At 47.5% G+C, this 25,631-nt stretch overlaps 1 protein-coding gene across 1 annotated transcript in view; it reads right to left on the bottom strand.

Moving 5' to 3' along the window:
- Positions 1 to 875: 875 nt before the first annotated feature.
- Positions 876 to 25,631, bottom strand: part of galt (galactose-1-phosphate uridylyltransferase) — a 200,408-nt gene continuing 175,652 nt past the window's right edge. The window contains 4 exon segments of the mRNA XM_046306810.1: positions 876 to 2,024; positions 9,266 to 9,420; positions 16,297 to 16,320; positions 16,323 to 16,379. Coding sequence (XP_046162766.1) covers positions 1,890 to 2,024; positions 9,266 to 9,420; positions 16,297 to 16,320; positions 16,323 to 16,379 — 371 coding nt within the window. The 3' untranslated portion in view covers positions 876 to 1,889.

The raw sequence follows: 25,631 nt of genomic DNA, 5'->3' as shown, positions 1-25,631 counted from the left end.
AGGGTCAGAGGTGTGGTAGGGTCAGAGGTGTGGTAGGGTCAGAGGTGTGGTAGGATCAGAGGTGTGGTAGGGTCAGAGGTGTGGTAGGGTCAGAGGTGTGGTAGGGTCAGGATCAGAGGTGTGGTAGGGTCAGGATCAGAGGTGTGGTAGGGTCAAAGGTGTGGTAGGATCAGAGGTGTGGTAGGATCAGAGGTGTGGTAGGGTCAGAGGTGTGGTAGGGTCAGAGGTGTTGTAGGGTCAGAGGTGTGGTAGGGTCAGAGGTGTGGTAGGGTCAGAGGTGTGGTAGGGTCAGAGGTGTGGTAGGATCAGAGGTGTGGTAGGGTCAGAGGTGTGGTAGGGTCAGGGTCAGAGGTGTGGTAGGGTCAGAGGTGTGGTAGGGTCAGAGGTGTGGTAGGGTCAGAGGTGTGGTAGGGTCAGGATCAGAGGTGTGGTAGGCTCAGAGGTGTGGTAGGCTCAGAGGTGTTGTAGGGTCAGAGGTGTGGTAGAGTCAGAGGTGTGGTAGGGTCAGAGGTGTGGTAGGGTCAGAGGTGTGGTAGGGTCAGAGGTGTGGTAGGGTCAGAGGTGTGGTAGGGTCAGGATCAGAGGTGTGGTAGGCTCAGAGGTGTTGTAGGATCAGAGGTGTGGTAGGCTCAGAGGTGTTGTAGGGTCAGAGGTGTGGTAGGGTCAGAGGTGTGGTAGGGTCAGAGGTGTGGTAGGGTCAGAGGTGTGGTAGGGTCAGAGGTGTGGTAGGGTCAGGGTGTGGTAGGATCAGAGGTGTGGTAGGGTCAGAGGTGTGGTAGGGTCAGAGGTGTTGTAGGGTCAGAGGTGTGGTAGGGTCAGGATCAGAGGTGTGGTAGGATCAGGATCAGAGGTGTGGTAGGGTCAGAGGTGTGGTAGGGTCAGAGGTGTGGTAGAGTCAGAGGTGTGGTAGGGTCAGAGGTGTGGTAGGGTCAGAGGTGTGGTAGGGTCAGAGGTGTGGTAGGGTCAGAGGTGTGGTAGGGTCAGAGGTGTGGTAGGGTCAGGATCAGAGGTGTGGTAGGATCAGGATCAGAGGTGTGGTAGGCTCAGAGGTGTTGTAGGATCAGAGGTGTGGTAGGCTCAGAGGTGTGGTAGGGTCAGAGGTGTGGTAGGGTCAGAGGTGTGGTAGGGTAAGGATCAGAGGTGTGGTAGAGTCAGAGGTTTGGTAGAGTCAGAGGTGTGGTAGGGTAAGGATCAGAGGTGTGGTAGAGTCAGAGGTGTGGTAGGGTCAGAGGTGTGGTAGGGTCAGAGGTGTGGTAGGGTCAGGATCAGAGGTGTGGTAGGATCAGGATCAGAGGTGTGGTAGGCTCAGAGGTGTTGTAGGATCAGAGGTGTGGTAGGCTCAGAGGTGTGGTAGGGTCAGAGGTGTGGTAGGGTCAGAGGTGTGGTAGGGTAAGGATCAGAGGTGTGGTAGAGTCAGAGGTTTGGTAGAGTCAGAGGTGTGGTAGGGTAAGGATCAGAGGTGTGGTAGAGTCAGAGGTTTGGTAGAGTCAGAGGTTTGGTAGAGTCAGAGGTTTGGTAGAGTCAGAGGTGTGGTAGGGTAAGGATCAGAGGTGTGGTAGAGTCAGAGGTTTGGTAGAGTCAGAGGTGTGGTAGGGTAAGGATCAGAGGTGTGGTAGAGTCAGAGGTTTGGTAGAGTCAGAGGTTTGGTAGAGTCAGAGGTTTGGTAGAGTCAGAGGTGTGGTAGGGTAAGGATCAGAGGTGTGGTAGAGTCAGAGGTTTGGTAGAGTCAGAGGTGTGGTAGGGTCAGAGGTGTGGTAGGGTCAGAGGTGTGGTAGGGTCAGAGGTGTGGTAGGGTAAGGGTCAGAGGTGTGGTAGGGTCAGAGGTGTGGTAGGGTAAGGATCAGAGGGGTGGTAGGGTCAGAGTTGTGGTAGTCAGAGGTATGGTAGAGTCAGAGGTGTGGTAGAGTCAGAGGTTTGGTAGAGGTGTGACGTGGTAGGGCCAGAGGTGTCTCTCCACCAATCTTTCCTGCCGTCTGAATGGTCTTGTAGTGTTCTTCTGGAAGGTTCCTCAGTCGTTCAGCAGCCTGAGGATGGAACACACAGAGAGTAGAGTCACAGTAAAGTACAACAGAGACAGTTGAAGATGAACTAAGGTCATAATGTACTGTGGCAGACCAGGGGGTTGGGTCAAGACGTTTACACAGATCAGACATGGACAGAGTATGATTAGCTCAGTTTCAAGGGTGTTTATTAAATAATAAATCAAAATAAAATATTAGTTCTCCCCCATGAGACCCTCTCCGGGATACCGTCTTCTGGGCTCCGGGTCTTGCTGTACTCCCTCGTCTTAGCCCCTGGCACCGTCTCCAACTACACAGAAGTCACCTTAATTTCCCCAGTCCTCTATTGTGTGTTGCCCTTCTGGCAGCTTTATGGGGCTTGTACAGCTGGTGAGCAATCAGCCCTTGATTACTCACCAACTCCCCCATCAGCTCCAATTAGTACTGGGCGGAGTGCTCGTCGAGACCTGGCACATCCAGCAGATGGAGCCATCGCCTCTTGATGTAGGTGATGGTGATAAGGTGATACTCCGTCTGTCACCAGGCCTTGATTAGTCTCCCCCTGGTGGCTGATCTGCTGTACCCCCCCCCATCCAGACCAGGGGAGAATGGTCCATGATCAGCCTGAAGTGGGTACCTAACAGGTAATACTTGAGAGTGTTTAGCGCTCACTTCACCGCTAGACACTCTTTCTCCACAATGGAGTACTTCTTCTCTCTAGGAACCAGCTTTCTGCTGATGTACATGAAGGGGTGCTCCTCCTCATCGTGTATCTAGGACAGAACGGCATAGTTCCGTATTACATGCATCCATCTGGACCACCATCAACACCTGAAAATCGGGCGTTAAGAGAATCGAATGGGAGCACAGCGCTTCCTTCAGACGGCTGAGTGCCGCTTCTGTCTCGTTCGTCCATCACTCTTTTCGGGAGGCGGGGCCTGGTTAGATCGGTGAGGGGGGAAGCTATAGCCGCAAAGTTGGGGATAAATTGGCTATAGTATCTTGCCAGTCCCAGGAAGGACTTGACCCGTATCTTGGTGCGTGGAACGGGTCAGTCACGCACAGCGTGAACCTTCCTCTCCTGGGGCTTGACGTTCCCCTGTCCCATCAAATACCCCAGGTACTCCACCTCCTCGAAACCTAGTTTGCATTTCTTGGGGTCCGCTGTCAACCCGGCTTTTCTGACCGCGTCCAGCACCCCCTGGAGGCGCGACAGATGCTCTTCCCAACCTTGGCTGTGGATGATGATGTCAACCAAATAGGCCGCTGCGTACTGCTGGTGTGGTCGAAGTACTTTGTTCATCAGCCGTTGGAATGTGGGCGGGGCTCCGTGGAGACCGAACGGGAGCACCCGGTACTGATACAACCCGTCTGGTGTCGAAAACGCCGTCTTCTCCCGGGAGGAGGCTGCCAACGGTACCTGCCAATATCCTTTCGTCAGGTCAAGGGTGCTGATGTACCGGGCCTTTCCCAATCGGTCGAAGAGCTCGTCCCCCCTCGGCATGGGATATGCGTCGAACAAGCTGATGTCGTTCACCCCCGGAAATCGTTACAGAGGCGGAGGCTCCCGTCCGGTTCGGGCACCAACACGATGGGGCTGCACCATGTACTGTGGGACTCTTCAATGACACCAATACTCAGCATAGCCTCCACTTCCTGTTTCACGGCCTTTCTTTGGGTCTCCGGAATCCGATATGGCCTCTTTCTTACCGTTTCGCGGGGAATGGATGTGGTGTTCAATGAGGCTCGTTGGAGAACACCGCCGTGTTCCGATCAACAAGCTCCCTGAGCCCTTGCTTCTGGGCCGGTTCAAGGTCCTCATTGCTCGGGACCACCACTTGTCCCGTTGGCGTCCTGGGTCCCGACCATAACATGGCCAAGGCTGTCCTCTCATGCCACTTCTTCAACAGGTTCCCGTGGTAAATCTGTTGAAGTTTCCATCACCCCGGTTGCCGTATGCGGTAATTGACAGGTCCCATCTTCTCGACCACCTCGTATGGTCCGTGCCACTTCTGGCCGTGGGGATTAAGACCAGCACCCTGTCTCCCACCTGGGAATTCTCGCGCATTGGGCCTGCTCCATATGTTCCCCCACGATGGGCCATATGGCTGTCATCCACTTCCTCATCGTCTCCACGTGCTCTACTACGCTGTGTAAGGGGGTCGTTTCAGCTTCCCACACCTTCTTTGCGCGGTCCAGTAGGCCTGCGTGGCCTCCTCCCGAAGTTCGAACAGGGAAAACCCAGTGGAGGATTGGGGTACTTCTCGGATTGAGAACATTAGGTGGGGTAGTAGCTGGTCCCAGTTCTTCCAATCCTGATCGATGACCTTCCGCAGCATCTGTTTCAGCGTTTAAAGCGCTCGACGAGCCCATCCATCTGCTGGTGAAAAACGGAGGTCCAGATCTGCTTGATCTGCAGGAGGGCACACAACTCTTTCATCAGGCGGGACATAAACTCAGTACCTTGGTCTGTCAAGATCTCGTTCGGGATGCCTACACTGCAAAAGAGGTGGAACAGCTCCCAGGCGGATCCCTTGGATACCCGTAGTGGAATTGCCTCGATAATCCGGGTGGCATAATCTACTATCACCAGGATGTACCAGTGTCCTCGTGCTGTTTTTACCAAGGGTCCCACTATGTCTATGGCGATGATTTCAAAGGGCACCCCGATGATCAGTAGGGACACGAATGGGCTTCGGAAGTGAGCTTTCGGGGCAGTGAGTTGACACTCCGGACAGCTGCGACAGTAGTCTTCCACTGCCCTCCCCATCCCGGGCCAGTGGAACCGGGCGGCGAGCCGTTCCCTGGTCTTCTCCATTCCCAGGTGCGCCCCCAACAGGTGGGTGTGGGCCAGCTGAAGAACGGTTCCCACGTACCGTCGAGGCAGAAACAATACCTCTCGAAGTTCCCCGTGTTGGCGTCACACCTGATACAAAAGGTTATTCTTGATTTCGAAATGGGGGTATCGCCAGTCACTCACCCTCGGAAGTAGCAGTCCATCCACCGCTATCACTTGGGCTGCGGTGGCTTTCATGTTCGGATCCTTCCACTGGGCCGTGCTGAACTTTCCCCTCAGTTGGCCCCCAGCGGGGTCTCGACTGGCCCCTCGAAATCGAGGAGGATGGGTTCCTCCTCCAGGGGTTCCCTAGGGGGTTCGGGTCCGGCGCCCCCTCCGACTCCGGAGCCGTAGACCAATGCAGGTTAACCGGTTGCTTCCGGGCCGCACAGGCTTTTGGTCATCCCCGCTCTCTTCTTCGGCTGGTCCGTACCTTCTTCCTCAACTCGTGCCCCCATAGGGGGTACTGCACCCACCGTCATCTGGCAGCTCCCTTGTGGCGTCACGATGGTGGTCCATACAGTTGGATACCGCTTTGTGTCACCATGAACACAGTAAATGGACATCTCCCTAACCCTTTCGGTCTCCTGGTTCAGCAGGCTCGTGGTTACGAGCGTAACCATACTTCCGGAGTCCAATAGCGCTTCCGTGTTGTGTCCGCCCAAAAGGAGGTGACATAGTTCACAGTGTGACCCACCTTACCGCCGGGGCTAGCTGATGGTATTGCCTCCTCTTGAGCCGGGGAATTCCAGGCAATGTGCCCCTGGGTGCCACACTCAAAACACCTCCATGTACCTGGGGTTGTCGGGGACTGGTCGGCCCTACCCCAGCCGTTTCTCCATGGGTTTGGGTCCTTTTGCCCTGATGGCTGTCGGTTCGGGGTACACCACGGTGGGGCTGTCCTTCCGTCCCCTTGGGCGAGTCGCTGACTCGTCCCGGCTCCCACTCGGCAGGGCCTGCGTGTTATGATGCGTCTCCACTGCTTCCAGGAGGCCCTCCAAGGTCTGGGGCGAGCATAGGCTCGCTGCCGTTTTCATGTCGTAGGGTAGCGCCCGTAAGAAGCGATCCAGGACCACTTTGTCGAGGATGGATAGGGCGGATACGTCAGTTAGGAGCCATGCCCTGGTGACGCACAGTAGGTCGCTCATCTGTGCTCGGGGGGATGCGTCGGCTACGAACCTCCAGTTGTGGAACCATTGAGACCGATGGGCCAGGCTGTACCCGTAGCGGCTGAGTATCACCCGTTTGAGTAATTAGCCGCCTGTTCGTCGTTCAGGTCCCTATATGCCTTTTGGGCATTCCCCAAGAGGAACGGGGCCAGCAGACTGGCCCACTTCGGCCTTGACCATCCTTCCCATAGTGCTGTCCTTTCAAACGTACAGAGGTAGGTTTCGACGTCATCGTCTTCCGTTAGCTTGATTAAAAACTGGTTGGGATGTGATTCAGGAGACGCTCCTCCTTGCAGCTTCCTGATTTCCTCAACGAGGCGGACGTTTTATAGTCACTGTTTCTCCAGCGTTCATTCCTAAACCGCATGTTGTGATTGTTGCGCCCGGATGAACTGAGCTATCAGCTCGTCCATGCTGATGCTGTGTAAACGTCAACCCTGATCTGACCACGTTATCAGATTTCCCGCATTCTCCACCACTTGTGGCAGACCAGGCGGTTGGGTCAAGACGTTTACACAGATCAGACACGGACGAAGTATGATTAGCTCGGTTTCAAGGGTGTTTATTAAATAATAAATCATAAGAAAAGGATAGTTCTCCCCCATGAGACCCTCTCCGGGATACCGTCTTCTGGGCTCCGGGTCTTGCTGTACTCCCTCGTCTTACCCCCTGGCACCGTCTCCAACTACACGGAAGTCACCTTAATTTCCCCAGTCCTCTCCTGTGTGTTTCCCTTCTGGCAGCTTTATTGGGCTTGTACAGCTGATGAGCAATCAGCCCTTGATTACTCACAAACTCCCCCATCAGCCTCAATTAGTACTGGGCGGAGAGCCCGTCGAGACCTGGCACGTCCAGCAGATGGAGCCATCGCCTCGTGATGTATACTCCGTCTGTCACCAGGCCTCGACGAGTCTCCCCCTGGTGGCTGACCTGCTGTACGCCACAGTACATTATGTCATCAGCGACGGTCATGTGGGAAACATTCAACAAGGGAATCCCTCCAATGTTTCATGACAGAATGGGCCTCATTCTGACAACCCAGAAGAGACTGTCTTACTGCCAATAGTAGCAGAAGCATTTACTAAACCTTTTACAGTGTGAATACAGTGTGTCTGCAGCATTCCAAGCTAACCCAGGGTTGTAGAGTAGTGAACTACAGTACATACTGTATGTCTGCTACATTCCAAGCTAACCCAGGGTTGTAGAGTAGTGAACTACAGTACATACTGTATGTCTGCTACATTCCAAGCTAACCCAGGGTTGTAGAGTAGTGAACTACAGTACATACTGTATGTCTGCTACATTCCAAGCTAACCCACGGTTGTAGAGTAGTGAACTACATACTGTATGTCTGCTACATTCCAAGCTAACCCAGGGTTGTAGAGTAGTGAACTACAGTACATACTGTATGTCTGCTACATTCCAAGCTAACCCAGGGTTGTAGAGTAGTGAACTACAGTACATACTGTATGTCTGCTACATTCCAAGCTAACCCAGGGTTGTAGAGTAGTGAACTACATACTGTATGTCTGCTACATTCCAAGCTAACCCAGGGTTGTAGAGTAGTGAACTACATACTGTATGTCTGCTACATTCCAAGCTAACCCAGGGTTGTAGAGTAGTGAACTACAGTACATACTGTATGTCTGCTACATTCCAAGCTAACCCAGGGTTGTAGAGTAGTGAACTACATACTGTATGTCTGCTACATTCCAAGCTAACCCAGGGTTGTAGAGTAGTGAACTACATACTGTATGTCTGTTACATTCCAAGCTAACCCAGGGTTGTAGAGTAGTGAACTACAGTACATACTGTATGTCTGCTACATTCCAAGCTAACCCAGGGTTGTAGAGTAGTGAACTACATACTGTATGTCTGCTACATTCCAAGCTAACCCAGGGTTGTAGAGTAGTGAACTACATACTGTATGTCTGTTACATTCCAAGCTAACCCAGGGTTGTAGAGTAGTGAACTACATACTGTATGTCCGCATCATCTGTGGATATTTTGTGGTGGTATGCGAATTGGAGTGGGTCTAGGGTTTCTGGCAGGATGTTGTTGATGTTAGCCATGACCAACCTTTCAAAGCACTTAATGACTACCAACGTGAGTTCTATGGGGCGGTAATCATTTAGACAGGTTAACTGTCTAAATAACCTGTCTAAATGATTACCGCCCCGTAGCACTCACGTTGGCAGTCATTAAGTGCTTTGAAAGGTTGGTCATGGCTAACATCAACAACATCCTGCCAGAAACCCTAGACCCACTCCAATTCGCATACCACCCCAAAATATCCATAGTTCTCTATTACAGACTACATTAGAGAGACATATTAGAGACGTATTTCCCTCAGATTACACAGACCCACAAAGAATTTAAGAACAAATCCAAACAAAATATTTTGGTTGAAATAACAGTATGCCACCACAGCAGCAAGGTGTGAGACCTGAAAAGGGACACCAGAGGATTGGAACAACCCTGTACATGTTTAAGACCAGATAGTTCACTACTCTACAACCCTGAACATGTTTAAGACCAGATAAGAAGGATCATAATGCCGATGGAGGAGTCTATCAGAGTTACAGCCTGGACCCTCCCTCAGAGTTACAGCCTGGACCCTCCCTCAGAGTTACAGCCTGGACCCTCCCTCAGACTTACAGCCTGGACCCTCCCTCAGACTTACAGCCTGGACCCTCCCTCAGAGTTACAGCCTGGACCCTCCCTCAGACTTACAGCCTGGACCCTCCCACAGACTTACAGCCTGGACCCTCCCTCAGACTTACAGCCTGCACCCTCCCTCAGAGTTACAGCCTGGACCGTCCCTCAGAGTTACAGCCTGGACCCTCCCTCAGAGTTACAGCCTGGACCCTCCCTCAGAGTTACAGCCTGGACCCTCCCTCAGAGTTACAGCCTGGACCCTCCCTCAGAGTTACAGCCTGGACCCTCAGTCAGAGTTACAGCCTGGACCCTCCCTCAGAGTTACAGCCTGGACCCTCCCTCAGAGTTACAGCCTGGACCCTCCCTCAGAGTCACAGCCTGGACCCTCCCTCAGAGTTACAGCCTGGACCCTCCCTCAGAGTTACAGCCTGGACCCTCCCTCAGAGTTACACAGTTGAGGTAGCTTGATAACTTTATTAGGAGCTGTGGTAAATAACATGGACACATAATAGTTGAGCTAATTACTAAATGTTTTAGACATACGAAGATCTGTGCTTATATATAGCATATGTTGCAGTAATACTGTTTCCCACATGTATTACCTGTTCAGGTGTAAGGTCTCTCTGCTCCTGCGCCAGCATTTCATATCCCACCATGAACTTGCGTACACCGGCAGATCGGAGCAGGGGGGGGTAATAGTGAGCATGGAGCTGCCAGTGGAACTGGTCCTCTTTAAGATAGGGGCCGGTAGGGGCGCCTGGGAGGAGGAGAGAGAAGAGGAGAGTGTGAGAGGAAGGTCTCTACTGTAGACTACTGGCTTAGTGAAGGCAAGCAGGTCTCTACTGTAGACTACAAGCTTAGAGAAGACTAGCAGGTCTCTACTGTAGACTACAGGCTTAGAGTAGACTAGCAGGTCTCTACTGTAGACTACAGGCTTAGAGAAGACTAGCAGGACGTGTAGTGTGGACCCGTTAGCCTCTCTCCCTCCATGCACCATAAAAGCACCTGCTAGAAGGAAGGTTTCTTCATGGTAAATATGAACATATTAAGTTCTAAATGGCTGTGAGAAGCAGAGGTTTGGCTACGCTCCCAATCCCTATAAGCTCCTCTCCTATCCCCATATAATGAATGAATGAACAGCGTATGCTAGTTAAATCACATTCATCCTGTCTCCTCTCCTCTCCTCTCCTCTCCTCTCCTCTCCTCTCCTCTCCTCTCCTCTCCTCTCCCATTGCCTCCCCTCCCCTCTCCTCTCCTCTCCTCTCCCATCCCCTCCCCTCCCCTCTCCTCTCCTCTCCCTCCTCTCCTCTCCTCTCCTCTCCTCTCCTCTCCTCTCCTCCCCTCCTCCTCCTCTCCCCTCCCCTCCCCTGCCCGCAAATACAGGTAATGACAGCCCTGGCAAATACAGGTAATGACAACCCTGGCAAATACAGGTAATGACAACCCTGGCAAATACAGGTAATAACAGCCCTGGCAAATACAGGTAATGACAGCCCTGGCAAATACAGGTAATGACAGCCCTGGCAAATACAGGTAATGACAACCCTGGCAAATACAGGTAATGACAACCCTGGCAAATACAGGTAATGACAGCCCTGGCAAATACAGGTAATCCTTACTGTAGTAAGGGGTCTGAATACTTTCTGAATGGACTGTATATCTATGAACCAGGCCAGTAAGGGTCTGAATAGACTGTATATCTATAAATCAGGCCAGTAAGGGTCTGAATGGACTGTATATCTATGAACCATAGATGTAGTTTAGAGTGTGTAGTCTTAGAGAGATTATCTTAATTTACCGAGGTTAGCTAGCCAGCTATTTGTCGTCCTTAACGTAGGAGACACTGCTAGCTAGCCAACAGCTAGCCAACGTCTACCGAATAGAACTTCCGCACTCAACAACCCGGTCGCATTCCGCTTCGCTCCACAGGTACTATCACATTTTCATTTCATTTCATTACAGTACGGTTTGATTTGTTTGATCGTAGCTAGCTACATAGCTAGCTACATAGCCGTCTTTGTATCAAAGATAATTGTGTAGTCTAGAGCGATTTTCTAGGTTAGCTAGCCAGCTATTGTCGTTCTTTTAACGCAACGTAACGTAATCAACACTGCTAGCTAGCCAGCTAGCCCCCGAATAGCAGCACTGTAGAAACTATTACACTCAACGGAACGACTTGATTAGTGTAGTGTCAACAACGCAGCCACTGCCAGCTAGCCTACAAAGTCAACAACGCAGCCACTGCCAGCTAGCCTACTTCAGCAGTACTGTATCATTTTAATCATTTTAGTCAATAAGATTCTTGCTACGTAAGCTTAACTTTCTGAACATTCGAGACGTGTAGTCCACTTGTCATTCCAATCTCCTTTGCATTAGCGTAGCCTGTCAACTATGTGTCTGTCTGTCTATCCCTGTTCTCTCCTCTCTGCACAGACCATACAAACGCTCCACACCGCGTGGCCGCGGCCACCCTAATCTGGTGGTCCCAGCGCGCACGACCCACGTGGAGTTCCAGGTCTCCGGTAGCCTCTGGAACTGCCGATCTGCGGCCAACAAGGCAGAGTTCATCTCAGCCTATGCCTCCCTCCAGTCCCTCGACTTCTTCCCTCGACTTCTTCTTCTTGACGGAAACATGGATCACCACAGATAACACTGCCACTCCTACTGCTCTCTCTTCGTACGCCCACGTGTTCTCGCACACCCCGAGAGCTTCTGGTCAGCGGGGTGGTGGCACCGGGATCCTCATCTCTCCCAAGTGGTCATTCTCTCTTTCTCCCCTTACCCAACTGTCTATCGCCTCCTTTGAATTCCATGCTGTCACAGTTACCAGCCCTTTCAAGCTTAACATGCTTATCATTTATCGCCCTCCAGGTTCCCTCGGAGAGTTCATCAATGAGCTTGATGCCTTGATAAGCTCCTTTCCTGAGGACGACTCACCTCTCACAGTTCTGGGCGACTTTAACCTCCCCACGTCTACCTTTGACTCATTCCTCTCTGCCTCCTTCTTTCCACTCCTCTCCTCTTTTGACCTCACCCTCTCACCTTCCCCCTACTCACAAGGCAGGCAATACGCTCGACCTCATCTTTAGGCTGAGACGCCGTCCCAACCTTCGCTCTCTCTCCCCCGCTACTCTCTCCTCTTCCATCCTATCATCTCTTCCCTCCGCTCAAACCTTCTCCAACCTATCTCCTGATTCTGCCTCCTCAACCCTCCTCTCCTCCCTTTCTGCATCCTTTGACTCTCTATGTCCCCTATCCTCCAGGCCGGCTCGGTCCTCCCCTCCCGCTCCGTGGCTCGACGACTCATTGCGAGCTCACAGAACAGGGCTCCGGGCAGCCGAGCGGAAATGGAGGAAAACTCGCCTCCCTGCGGACCTGGCATCCTTTCACTCCCTCCTCTCTACATTTTCCTCCCCTGTCTCTGCTGCTAAAGCCACTTTCTACCACTCTAAATTCCAAGCATCTGCCTCTAACCCTAGGAAGCTCTTTGCCACCTTCTCCTCCCTCCTGAATCCTCCTCCCCCCTCCCTCTCTGCAGATGACTTCGTCAACCATTTTGAAAAGAAGGTCGACGACATCCGATCCTCGTTTGCTAAGTCAAACGACACCGCTGGTTCTGCTCACACTGCCCTACCCTGTGCTCTGACCTCTTTCTCCCCTCTCTCTCCAGATGAAATCTCGCGTCTTGTGACGGCCGGCCGCCCAACAACCTGCCCGCTTGACCCTATCCCCTCCTCTCTTCTCCAGACCATTTCCGGAGACCTTCTCCCTTACCTCACCTCGCTCATCAACTCATCCCTGACCGCTGGCTACGTCCCTTCCGTCTTCAAGAGAGCGAGAGTTGCACCCCTTCTGAAAAAACCTACACTCGATCCCTCCGATGTCAACAACTACAGACCAGTATCCCTTCTTTCTTTTCTCTCCAAAACTCTTGAACGTGCCGTCCTTGGCCAGCTCTCCCGCTATCTCTCTCAGAATGACCTTCTTGATCCAAATCAGTCAGGTTTCAAGACTAGTCATTCAACTGAGACTGCTCTTCTCTGTATCACGGAGCGCTCCGCACTGCTAAAGCTAACTCTCTCTCCTCTGCTCTCATCCTTCTAGACCTATCGGCTGCCTTCGATACTGTGAACCATCAGATCCTCCTCTCCACCCTCTCCGAGTTGGGCATCTCCGGCGCGGCCCACGCTTGGATTGCGTCCTACCTGACAGGTCGCTCCTACCAGGTGGCGTGGCGAGAATCTGTCTCCTCACCACGCGCTCTCACCACTGGTGTCCCCCAGGGCTCTGTTCTAGGCCCTCTCCTATTCTCGCTATACACCAAGTCACTTGGCTCTGTCATAACCTCACATGGTCTCTCCTATCATTGCTATGCAGACGTCACACAATTAATCTTCTCCTTTCCCCCTTCTGATGACCAGGTGGCGAATCGCATCACTGCATGTCTGGCAGACATATCAGTGTGGATGACGGATCACCACCTCAAGCTGAACCTTGGCAAGACGGAGCTGCTCTTCCTCCCGGGAAAGGACTGCCCGTTCCATGATCTCGCCATCACGGTTGTCAACTCCATTGTGTCCTCCTCCCAGAGCGCTAAGAACCTTGGCGTGATCCTGGACAACACCCTGTCGTTCTCAACTAACATCAAGGCGGTGGCCCGTTCCTGTAGGTTCATGCTCTACAACATCCGCAGAGTATGACGCTGCCTCACACAGGAAGCGGCGCAGGTCCTAATCCAGGCACTTGTCATCTCCCGTCTGGATTACTGCAACTCGCTGTTGGCTGGGCTCCCTGCCTGTGCCATTAAACCCCTACAACTCATCCAGAACGCCGCAGCCCGTCTGGTGTTCAACCTTCCCAAGTTCTCTCACGTCACCCCGCTCCTCCGCTCTCTCCACTGGCTTCCAGTTGAAGCTCGCATCCGCTACAAGACCATGGTGCTTGCCTACGGAGCTGTGAGGGGAACGGCACCTCAGTACCTCCAGGCTCTGATCAGGCCCTACACCCAAACAAGGGCACTGCGTTCATCCACCTCTGGCCTGCTCGCCTCCCTACCACTGAGGAAGTACAGTTCCCGCTCAGCCCAGTCAAAACTGTTCGCTGCTCTGGCCCCCCAATGGTGAAACAAACTCCCTCACGACGCCAGGACAGCGGAGTCAATCACCACCTTCCGGAGACACTTGAAACCCCACCTCTTCAAGGAATACCTAGGATAGGATAAAGTAATCCTTCTCACCCCCCCCCCTTAAAATATTTAGATGCACTATTGTAAAGTGGCTGTTCCACTGGATGTCATCAGGTGAATGCACCAATTTGTAAGTCGCTCTGGATAAGAGCGTCTGCTAAATGACTTAAATGTAAATGTAATGTAAATGTATATAGACTACAGTAGGACAGTAGTAGATATATAGACTACAGTAGGACAATAGTAGATATATAGACTACAGTAGGATGGTCGTTGATATATAGACTACAATAGGATGGTAGTTGATATATACACTACAGTAGGATGGTAGTTGATATATAGACTACAGTAGGATGGTAGTTGATATACAACCTACAGTAGGATGGTAGTTGGTATACAGCCTACAGTAGGATGGTAGTAGATATACAGCCCACAGTAGGATGGTAGTAGATATATAGACTACAGTAGGATGGTAGTAGATATATAGACTACAGTAGGACAGTAGTAGATATATAGACTACAGTAGGATGGTAGTTGATATACAGCCTACAGTAGGACAGTAGTAGATATATAGACTACAGTAGGATGGTAGTTGATATACAGCCTACAGTAGGATGGTAGTAGATATATACAGTAGCCTACAGTAGGATGGTAGTAGATATACAGCCCACAGTAGGATGGTAGTTGATATATAGACTACAGTAGGATGGTAGTTGATATATAGACTACAGTAGGATGGTAGTTGATATATAGACTACAGTAGGATGGTAGTTGATATATAGACTACAGTAGGATGGTAGTAGATATACAGCCCACAGTAGGATGGTAGTTGATATATAGACTACAGTAGGATGGTAGTTGATATATAGACTACAGTAGGATGGTAGTAGATATACAGCCTACAGTAGGATGGTAGTTTATATAAAGACTACAGTAGGATGGTAGTTGATATATAGACTACAGTATGATGGTAGTTGATATATAGACTACAGTAGGATGGTAGTAGAAATACAGCCTACAGTAGGATGGTAGTTGATATATAGACTACAGTAGGATGGTAGTTGATATATAGACTACAGTAGGATGGTAGTTGATATATAGACTACAGTAGGATGGTAGTTGATATATAGACTACAGTAGGATGGTAGTTGATATACAGCCTACAGTAGGATGGTAGTAGATATATACAGTAGCCTACAGTAGGATGGTAGTTGATATATAGACTACAGTACGATGGTAGTAGAAATACAGCCTACAGTAGGATGGTAGTTGATATATAGACTACAGTAGGATGGTAGTAGATATACAGCCTACAGTAGGACAGTAGTAGATATATAGACTACAGTAGGATGGTAGTTGATATATAGACTACAGTAGGATGGTAGTAGATATACAGCCTACAGTAGGACAGTAGTAGATATATAGACTACAGTAGGATGGTAGTTGATATATAGACTACAGTAGAATGGTAGTAGAAATACAGCCTACAGTAGGATGGTAGTTGATATATAGACTACAGTAGGATGGTAGTTGATATACAGCCCACAGTAGGATGGTAGTTGATATACAGCCCACAGTAGGATGGTAGTTGATATATAGACTACAGTAGGATGGTAGTTGATATACAGCCTACAGTAGGACAGTAGTAGATATATAGACTACAGTAGGATGGTAGTTCATATAAAGACTACAGTAGGATGGTAGTTTATATAAAGACTACAGTAGGATGGTAGTTGATATATAGACTACAGTAGGATGGTAGTTGATATACAGCCCACAGTAGGATGGTAGTTGATATATAGACTACAGTAGGATGGTAGTTTATATAAAGACTACAGTAGGATGGTAGTTGATATACAGCCCACAGTAGGATGGTAGTTGATATATAGACTACAGTAGGATGGTAGTTGATATATAGACTACAGTAGGATGGTAGTTGATATATAGACTACAGTAGGACAGTAGTAAACATGTAGTACCAGTCAAAAGTTTGGACACACCTCATTCCAGGGTTTTTCTTTATTTGACTATTTTCTACATGGTTGAATACTAGTGAAGACATCACAACTATGAAATAACACATATGGAATCCTGTAGCAGCGAAAAAAAGTGTTAAATATTAGCCACGCTTTGCCTTGATGACAGCTTTGCAAACTCTTGGCAAAAGCTGTATTTGTCAATACAAAATTGCTTTTTAATTCTGTCAAGAAATACATGTATTTCCTATTACCAAGAAATGTACAGGTTCTACGTCTTTAGTTTTCCATGTGGTCCAATTTATCGGTGAATTTTTTAAACACTTAGCAACTCCTGATGCACACATTTTCAAGAAGCAAGACAATTCCCTCCAAGCAATTTGACAGCTGTTATAATCTATAATAAATAATAGCTGTCTTTGCCAGTATAATCTTATTTCATCATATTGTTTCTGAGTTGTTTCTCTCTTACCGTGCCAGCCCATGGAGTAGGGAAGGAGATCTGAAACAGGTTATCATATTTAGTCAAGAGTCTCTTCATAATGGAGGCCAGTCCTGGAATAGAAAGAGAGAGTTCAGACTAATATATCTGGAGCTATCTAGAACACACTCATATACATAGTAGCACTTACCTCACTTCCTGTAGCTATCTAGAACAAATTAATATACATAGTAGCACGTGCAACACTTCCTGGTGCCTGATCTCTCGCTCTTAGATGGTGGCACGCACGCACGCACGCATGAGCACACGCACGCACACACAAATACAGCATCGGAGTCTGCTGGGGGAAGACATCTCGCACGCACACACATACAGCATCGGAGTCTGCTGGGGAGGACATCTCGCACGCACGCACACACACATACATACAGCATCGGAGTCTGCTGGGGGAGGACATCTCGTATTAATGGTTGGAATGTTTGGTACCATTCCATTCACACCAATCCAGTCATTATTATGACCTCCTCTCCTCAGCAGCCTCCACTGGGACACATATACCCACACAAACACTCCAAACAAACCACACTTCAGACAGCATAGTTTATTATTTCCCAGAATTAACCTTCTGCTGATATTTGGATCAAATGAAATCTGTCCTTCAAGGGCACCATACTGCTGGGAAAACAAACTAACCCACCAAGATAATTCTATGACAACACAACAGCTGCCTGTCATTTAAAAACAATGACAATAAAACAGGACAGAGGAATCTGTGTGAAAACACCTGATTTCCTTCCAGTAACAGATTATAGAATCAGTCACATTCATGCTCCAAAAATCCACAGTCTGTCCATGACAACACAATTACTGATGCAAAGATTACTTAAATTGTGTTTCTCGCTTTACAATACAGATAAGGGGGGTTATATTATTACGAACTACAAAGGGAACCCCAAACGTGAGCTGCCTAGTGACACGAGCCTACCAGAAAGCTAAATGCCTTTTATGCTCACTTCGAGTCAAGCAACACTGAAGCATGCACGTGAGCACCAGCTATCCTGGACGACTGTGTGATAACACTCTCCATAGCCAATGTGAGTAAGACCTTTAAACAGGTCAACATTCACAAAGCCACGGGGCCAGATGGATTACCAGGACGTGTACTCAAAGCAACTGTCCAGTGTCTTCACTGACATTTTCAACCTGTCCCTGACCGAGTCTGTGATACAAACATGTTTCAAGCAGACCACCATAGTCTGTGCCCAAGAACACTAAGGTAGCCTGCCTAAATGACTACAGACCCATAGCACTCACGTCTGTAGCCATGAAGTACTTTGAAAGGCTGGGCATGGCTCACATCAACACCATTATCCCAGAAATCCTACACCAACTCCAATTTCCATACTGCCCCAACAGATCTACAGATGATGCAATCTCTATTGCACTCCACACTGCCCTTTCGCACCTGGACAAAAGGAACACCTACATGAGAATGCTATTCATTGACTACAGCTCAGCATTCAACACCATAGTGCCCTCAAATCTCATCACGAAGCTAAGGACCCTGGGACTAAACACCTCCCTCTGCAACTGGATCCTGGACTTCCTGACAAGCAGGGTAGCCTAGTGGTTAGAGTGTTGGTCTTGTAACCGGAAGGTTGCAAGTTCAAACCCCCCGAGCTGACAAGTTACAAATCCGTCGTTCTGCCCCTGAACAGGCAGTTAGCCCACTGTTCCTAGGCCATCATTAAAAATAAGAATATGTTCTTTAACTGACTTGCCTGGTTAAATAAAGGTAAAAAAAATAATATATATATTTTTAAAATACAGGGGGCCCTTAGGGGTGCGTGCTCAGTCCCCTTCTGTATTCCTTGTTGACCCACAACCGCATGGCCAAGCACGACTCCAACACCATCATTAAGATTCCCGACGACACAACAGTGGTAGGACTGATCCCCGACAACGATGAGACAGCCTATAGGGAGGAGGTCAGAGACCTTACAGTGTGGTGCCAGGATAACAACATCTCCCTCTACTTGATCAAGACAAAGGAGATGATTGTGGACTACAGAAAAAGGAGGCATGAGCACGCCCCCATTCCCATCGACGGGGCTGTAGTGGACAGGTTGAGAGCTTCAACGTGAAGAAGGCATGACAAAACCTTATCCCCTGCAGGAGACAAACGATTTGGCATGGGTCCCCAGTGTCACGACGTGGCCCTTTTGGGTGTATATCGTGGCTCCATCCCTCTCTCATTCTCCCTCCCACATCAGGTTTTACAACGGTCATAAATACCTGGTAGAAACTGCCGTATTGAGGGAGATGAATAACAAAGAGCTTCTCTTGCAAAAATTCCTAATCTCCAAAATAGGAGAATTAAACAATATTTATATTTTTGAGAATGTGGGAATGGTCCGTGGACACTGAAGTGACAGTCATGTCGAGTGTGTTTCATTTGGTGATCTAATGAAGGACAGGAAACACACATAACTGTATCTCTTAACCTCTCTGCGCACCAAACCCGTTAGCGGGATTAAATTCGACAATATACGGTGATCGCTACATATATAGTCATATTAAACATTCATGAAAATACAAGCGTCTCACATGATTCGAAGGCCTAGAATCTTGCTAATCCAACTGCGTTGTCAGATTTTTAAAAAGGATTTACCTCGAAAGAATACGATGCGATTATCTGAGGACAGAGCCCAATAACAAAAAACTATTTCAACCAGGACAGGCGTAACAAAATCACAAATTGCAATAAAATAAATTGTTTATCTTTGACGATCTTCCTCTGTTTGCAATCCCAATGCTCATTGTTACACAATGAATGGTCTTTTGTTTGATAAAATCCATTTTTATAGCCCTAACCCTAACACGAAACATTTTGTGAACCGTTTGTGTCGTGAATTCCGTCTCATTCCATTTTCGACGACACATTCGATGTAAATACACGCACTAAACATTACTTTTCCAGTCATGTTTGGTTTCATTGCAATCAACTGGTTTGTTTGTAACACAACCAAACTTGATGGAACATTTCGCGGGACGTATTGACTGAAAGAAACCGATTTGAAGACAACAAGTAATGACATCATTGTGCACCAATGATATGACCGCTGTTTCGTTGATTGACTGTATTTTAACCCAATGACCACTGATCGTCTTGAAATCTAGCTGGGTAGATAGCCAATGAGCTGAGGTAAACGGCAATATGTAATGTTTATGTGTTGGAAGAACAACCCACGTAGTAAACTCCTGCGTAAAGAGGGTCATTCGCCATTGAAGATTAATATTGGAAGGAGCCAAGCTTGTGACGCACAGCACTTTTGCGGTAACGCGCATCTTCAGCTGTTTATATATCGAACATCATGGCGAATAAGTCAGGGAAAGCTAAATCCAAGACTAGATTTACAAAATTATAGAGGAAATTGATCATGATAGTGAAACAGATCTTCTTTTGGAAGATGATTCAGTTAGCGACCATAGCTAGACTCCAAAATGGAAGCATATTTTTTGAACAGAGAGGACATTGTTTTGGATGTAAGTTCTTCTCATGCTAATGCCGGTGTTTGAAATTAATAATATAAAATATTATTTGTGATTATTTTTTACATTTTATTTGCAAAATATAAAAATCGAATGAAATGTGTAAAGTACACATTGGCTATGCGTTGTGGGTGGGGGTATGGTTATATGTACTGTATGTGAATGACCCATAGCCTATGTTTGTGTGTGTATATATATATATAAAAATGGAATGGAGTAGAATGAAACAGCAAACTGACACATGCTTCCTCCTCTCAGTCTACATATTATGTATTAGAGGGAGCATGGTCGAGATGCGTGTCTGCCGCTCCACCACACCCCCACATGAAATAGCCTATTTCAGGCAGGCCCACAACAATGGCCAAAGTGAAATGGAACAGCACTTGATTTTCCCTGTACTCTATATATATATGTTTATTATACCTGTTGATACAGGGCTCATATGTGAAACTATTTTAACTGAACATTTTCTTTCACAGTGACACTGACTCCGAATGGGAGCCCCCCGTGCCAAGGTGTCCATCCCCCACTGAAGCTGGTTCATCCAGCCGGACACCTGTTGTCTCAGGCTCCACACCGGAAGTGTGCCACCTGCTAAGGAAGGGACAGAAGGGCGTTGGCAAAGAAGATGATGTGGAGCCACCTCAACCAACATTTAGGCCGAAAAGGAAGCCAGGACCTCAGGTGAACATGACCGCAACTTACAGCCCCCTTCAGCTTTTTCAGCTGTTTTTCACCCAATCCGTCGTCGATTCGCTCGTGTCTAACACGAATAAGTATGGGGAGAAGAAGCAAGCAGGCAAAACGGTAGCATGGAAGCCCATATCCATGTCAGACTTTTTCTTCTACCTTTCACTGGTCATCTACATGGGGCTGGTCAGGCTGAAAAGCCTGAAGGACTACTGGAAAACGCCATCTCTCTACTAACTGCCTTTCCCCATGACTGTTATGTCCTGCAAATGGTTTACGGTTATCTCACAGGCACTTCACATCAGTGACCCAAAGGATGATGAAGCGAATGACAAGAAGAGAGGCACAGCAACGTTTGATAGACTGTGCCAAATAAAACCTCTCTACTACAGCATTGTTGAGGCCTGCAAAACCTACTTTCAGCCAGCCCAGAATGTGTCAATAGATGAGAGGATGGTAGCCTCAAAGGCCAGAATTGGCCTCCAACAGAACATGAGAAACTAACCAACTAAGTGGTGTTACAAGCTGTTTGTGTTGGCTGATTCTGTGTGTGACTACATATGCATTTCTTTTGTCTATGAGGGGAAGAACAGTTGTGCGACCGGTAATGGACTGAGTTATGATTCTGTTATGGAGTTATTTGATTTTCAACTGCTGGGGGAAGGGCTACAAACTGTTTGTGGATAACTTCTACACAAGCCCTACCCTGGTTACAGAGCTGAGGAAGCTGGAGGTGTGGGCTTGTGGGACCATTCGTACCAACAGGGTGGGCTGTCCGAAGACGAAGGTGAACGACATGCCTAAGCGGGCTGAGCGGGGGAGCATGCGATGGATCCGTGAAGATGGCCTGCTTTTTGTAAAGTGGATGGATACCAGAGTGATGTGCACAACAATCCACAAGTGCTTCAGTGGTGATCATGTCGTCAGACGTGTGAAGGATGGTGCCGGGGCATGGACCACCAAAAATGTCCCCATTCCAACTGCAGTAAAGGACTACAACAAGAGCATGGGAGGTGTGGACCTATACGATGCGCTGATAGGCTATTACAATGTTCTCCATAAGACGATGAAATGGTACAAGACCTTCTTCTATCATTTCATCGATAAGGCTGTGGTGAATGCATTCATCCTACACAAGGAAATGGCTAAGAGCTGTGGAAAGCCCATCCTCTCACAGAAAGCCTTCAGAGAGCTGCTCATCAAGGAGCTTTCTGGCTACAGCCCCACTGCATCACATTCTACCTACTCTACCTCTGTACCTTCTGTCCCTTCTGCTCCTGCCACTAGTGTTCATCTGCCCAAATGTATTTGTGCAGGCATGGATGTGCCTCAGGGCCAAAAGGGCACAGCATGGAGGCGTCGTTGTGTTCTTTGCAAGATGAAGTCCCCCATCACCTGCAGCACATGCTTGGTGACCCTCTACTTTACAGCAGAAAGAGACTGCTATGGCACCTGGCATCAGCAGCACAATATTGTGTAGAGCTTTGGCAAAGTGGGTGGGGTTATATCCTTCCTGTTTGGCCCTGTCCGGGGGTCTCATCGGATGGGGCCACAGTGTCTCCTGACCCCTCCTGTCTCAGCCTCCAGTATTTATGCTGCAGTAGTTTGTGTGTCGGGGGCTAGGATCATTTTGTTATATCTGGAGTACTTCTCCTGTCCTATTCGGTGTCCTGTGTGAATTTAAGTATGCTCTCTCTATTTCTCTCCTTCTTTCTCTCTCTCGGAGGACCTGAGCCCTAGGACCATGCGTCAGGACAACCTGGCATGATGACTCCTTGCTGTCCCCAGTCCACCTGGCCTTGCTGCTGTTCCAGTTTCAACTGTTCTGCCTGCGGCTATTATTTGTTTCAAAATGTATACCTTCACCAATTTGGTCACTTGGGTACATTCGGGCTACTTGTGTGGGACACCTGAGTGACTTCATGATAAATGTCATGTAGCACGCTCATTTTGGAAGTTATCATTCTGAAACTTTGCACAAGTACTGTTGCCCTCTTATGTTTTTCACTGAAATTGTCCCCATCATCCTATCTGAATGTTTGTTTTATCTTGTTCATTTTAAAGATGATGATACAACCATAAAAATAAAAATATATATTTTTTTTTAATTGTATTATCTAAACCAGATCTATTGTGTTATATTCTCCTACATTCAATTGACATTTACACAAACCTCAGTGTTTTCTTTCAAATGGGCCTGTGCTACAGGCAGTTAGATTTGGGTATGTCTTCAGGCGGAAATTGAAAAAAGGGGGGGGGGGGGGGGGGTAGCTGTAAGAGGTTAAAGTGTACATTTCCCAGCAGTCAGGTTCACATCTGAATGTTGTATAAGATGACTGAATAAGTATGAGAATACTTTTGAAAAGATAATGTGATTTAGTCTTCTAAATGAGAATTGGTAATTTATGCAGTCAGTGGCCACAGTCAGTGGCCGTGAGCCAGACATTACATCAGGCGTCATGGAACCGCCCTTTTCTACTTCAGAATGAAAGGATTCATGACATAATGTACATTTAGTCAAGATAACGCCGGGGCAGGGAGTTCCCATGTTGAAATGGCTGGAACTCTGAAACTTTCAGCAGAGAAGAAATACTACCCGATGCCAAAGAGACCCACGGTAAGCCGGATGTCTCAAATGGTTAAGACCAGAAAAGCTGGAGCTGACGCTACATGTGGAAATGGTTAATTGCATCTATTCTATGCCGGTCGGTCATGGCCCATCCATATATTTATATGTACATATTCTTAGTCCTTTACTTAGATGTGTGTGTATTGGGGAGTTGTTGGGGAATTGTTAGATGTTACTGCGCTGTCGGAACTAGAAGCACAAGCACTTTGCTACACAAAATTATTTGATTTATATTGACCACTGTTACATGTACACTACCATTCAAACATTTGGGGTCACTTAGAAATGTACTTGTAATTGAAAGAAAAGCAAATTGATCAGAAATTCAGAATAGACATTGTTAATGTTGTAAATAACTATTGAAGCTGGAAACGGCAGATTTTATTATGGAATATCTACATAGGCGTACAGAGGACCATTATCAGCAACCATCACTCCTGTGTTCCAATGGCACGTCGTGTTAGCTAATCCAAGTTTATCATTTTAAAAGGCTAAGTGATCATTAGAATCCCATTTTGCAATTAAGTTAGCACAGCTTAAAACTGTTTAAAGCAGGAATAAAACTGTCATTTAGACTAGTGGAATATCTGGAGCATCAGCATTTGTGGCTTCGATTACAGGCTCAAAATGGCCAGAAACAAATAACTTTCTTCTGAAACTCAGTCTATTCTTGTTCTGAGAAATGAAGGCTATTCAATGTGAGAAATTGACAAGAAACTTAAGATCTCGTACAACGCTGTGTACTACTCCCTTCACAGAACAGCACAAACTGGCGCTAACCAGAATAGAAAGAGGAGTGGGAGGCCTTGGTGCACAACTGAGCAAGAGGACAAGTACATAGTGTCTAGTTCGAGAAACTGGCAGCTTCATTAAATAGTACCCCCAAAACACCAGTCTCAACATCAACAGTGAAGATGCGATTCTGGTATGCTGGCCTTCTAGGCAGAGTTTTGCCCATCTTAATCTTTTATTTTTATTGGCCAGTCTGAGATATGGCTTTTTATTTGCAACTTTGCCTAGAAGGCCACCCTATTGTACTCCCATCATGGCCAGATGTGATGCAGCCTGGATTCGAACCAGGTACTGCAGTGATGCCTCCTGCACTGAGATGCAGTGCCTTAGACCACTGCGCCGCTCAGAAGTTTATATATATTGAACATTGTTACAGTGTTAATATTGTCATGATGTCGGCCTGTGGGTAAGGTTTATGACCCCCCCATAAATACCTTTCTCCCTTCCCTCTCTCCCTTGACTCTACTGAAGGACTCTTGGATAGCCTTTGTTAAACATAGAGAGTCTGGGAACATCAAACGGTGTGAGGAAAGGAACCATATTTCGGTAATAGAACCAGTTGAAAATATGTGTTGGTACTTAATGAATATGATGTCAGTTCATCTGAGACATTATGACTGATGACAGGATGACATGAACTGTATCTGGGAAAGTCTACACATTCTAGTTATCAGATTCACATGGAATTGTTGTGCAATTTAAATGTTTAAATATGAAACTATTTGGGAAAAGATTAAATATAATTTTAGCTTCCAAATGAGAGAATTGGGTTTTCATAAGGTTAGAGCTCTGCTCAATCAGTGGTCCGCCCCTGTGAAGAGACATGGGTTATAAACTATGAAACACACCCTTCTCTCCCTCCACTATAAAAGCCCTTGACGAAAATGTAACCTCCTGTTCCGGGTACATTAGGACGACGGTCCGATGTCAGAAGGATTTAGATAATAACTACAGAACGAAGCCAACCTCAGCGTGAGCTTTGGTTGCGAATGGTATTTACTTTGAACTCTGTAAACGTGGGCTAGGAAAGGATGGACGACGTATCTACTCTAACACACAATGACGATACTACAATGTATCCAATTTACCACCAGAGACATTATTCTGAGGACAGGAAGATCTCTGTTGGCTAACATGGCCAGCATCGATGACCAACCTACCGAAGCGCAGCCCAGAGTAAATATTTATTACATTTTCCTTTTCCAAATGGGCGGTAATTTAGAATGCATAAGATACTGTATTTACGATAGCACAGCTTCTTCCTTTGTCCCTCAGTCTCCCGCTCTTTCACTCAAACCCCGCCCCTTTTCCTTTGTGTTTCAAGCTGTCATATCTGTTCCGCCCGCTAGGGACGTTTTCCTTTATGACTTAATTTGTAATCAAGTTATGATTAATTATGTGTATGTGTAATTCTGTGTGATTAGTTAGGTATTTAGTAGATAAATAATTAAACCCAATTTTGTATTGCTGATTCAACTTGTTAGCCAGGGTTCGTGAAGATAACCAAGAATTTACAACTTTCAGATGAGACTGAATTAAGGTGACGATTAATATTGACTGCTATTGATGTAAAATATTACTCGGTCTTTAAGAGTTTATTCGGAAGATAACAGCTCTATAAATATTATTTCGTGGTGCCCTGACTTTCTATTTAATTACGTTTACATGATTAGCTCAATCAGGTAATATTAATTATTTAATA

The sequence above is a fragment of the Oncorhynchus gorbuscha genome, linkage group LG16 (assembly GCF_021184085.1).
Source record: "Oncorhynchus gorbuscha isolate QuinsamMale2020 ecotype Even-year linkage group LG16, OgorEven_v1.0, whole genome shotgun sequence".
Classification (NCBI taxonomy): domain Eukaryota; kingdom Metazoa; phylum Chordata; class Actinopteri; order Salmoniformes; family Salmonidae; genus Oncorhynchus; species Oncorhynchus gorbuscha.
This window is presented reverse-complemented; position numbering and strand designations above follow the sequence as displayed.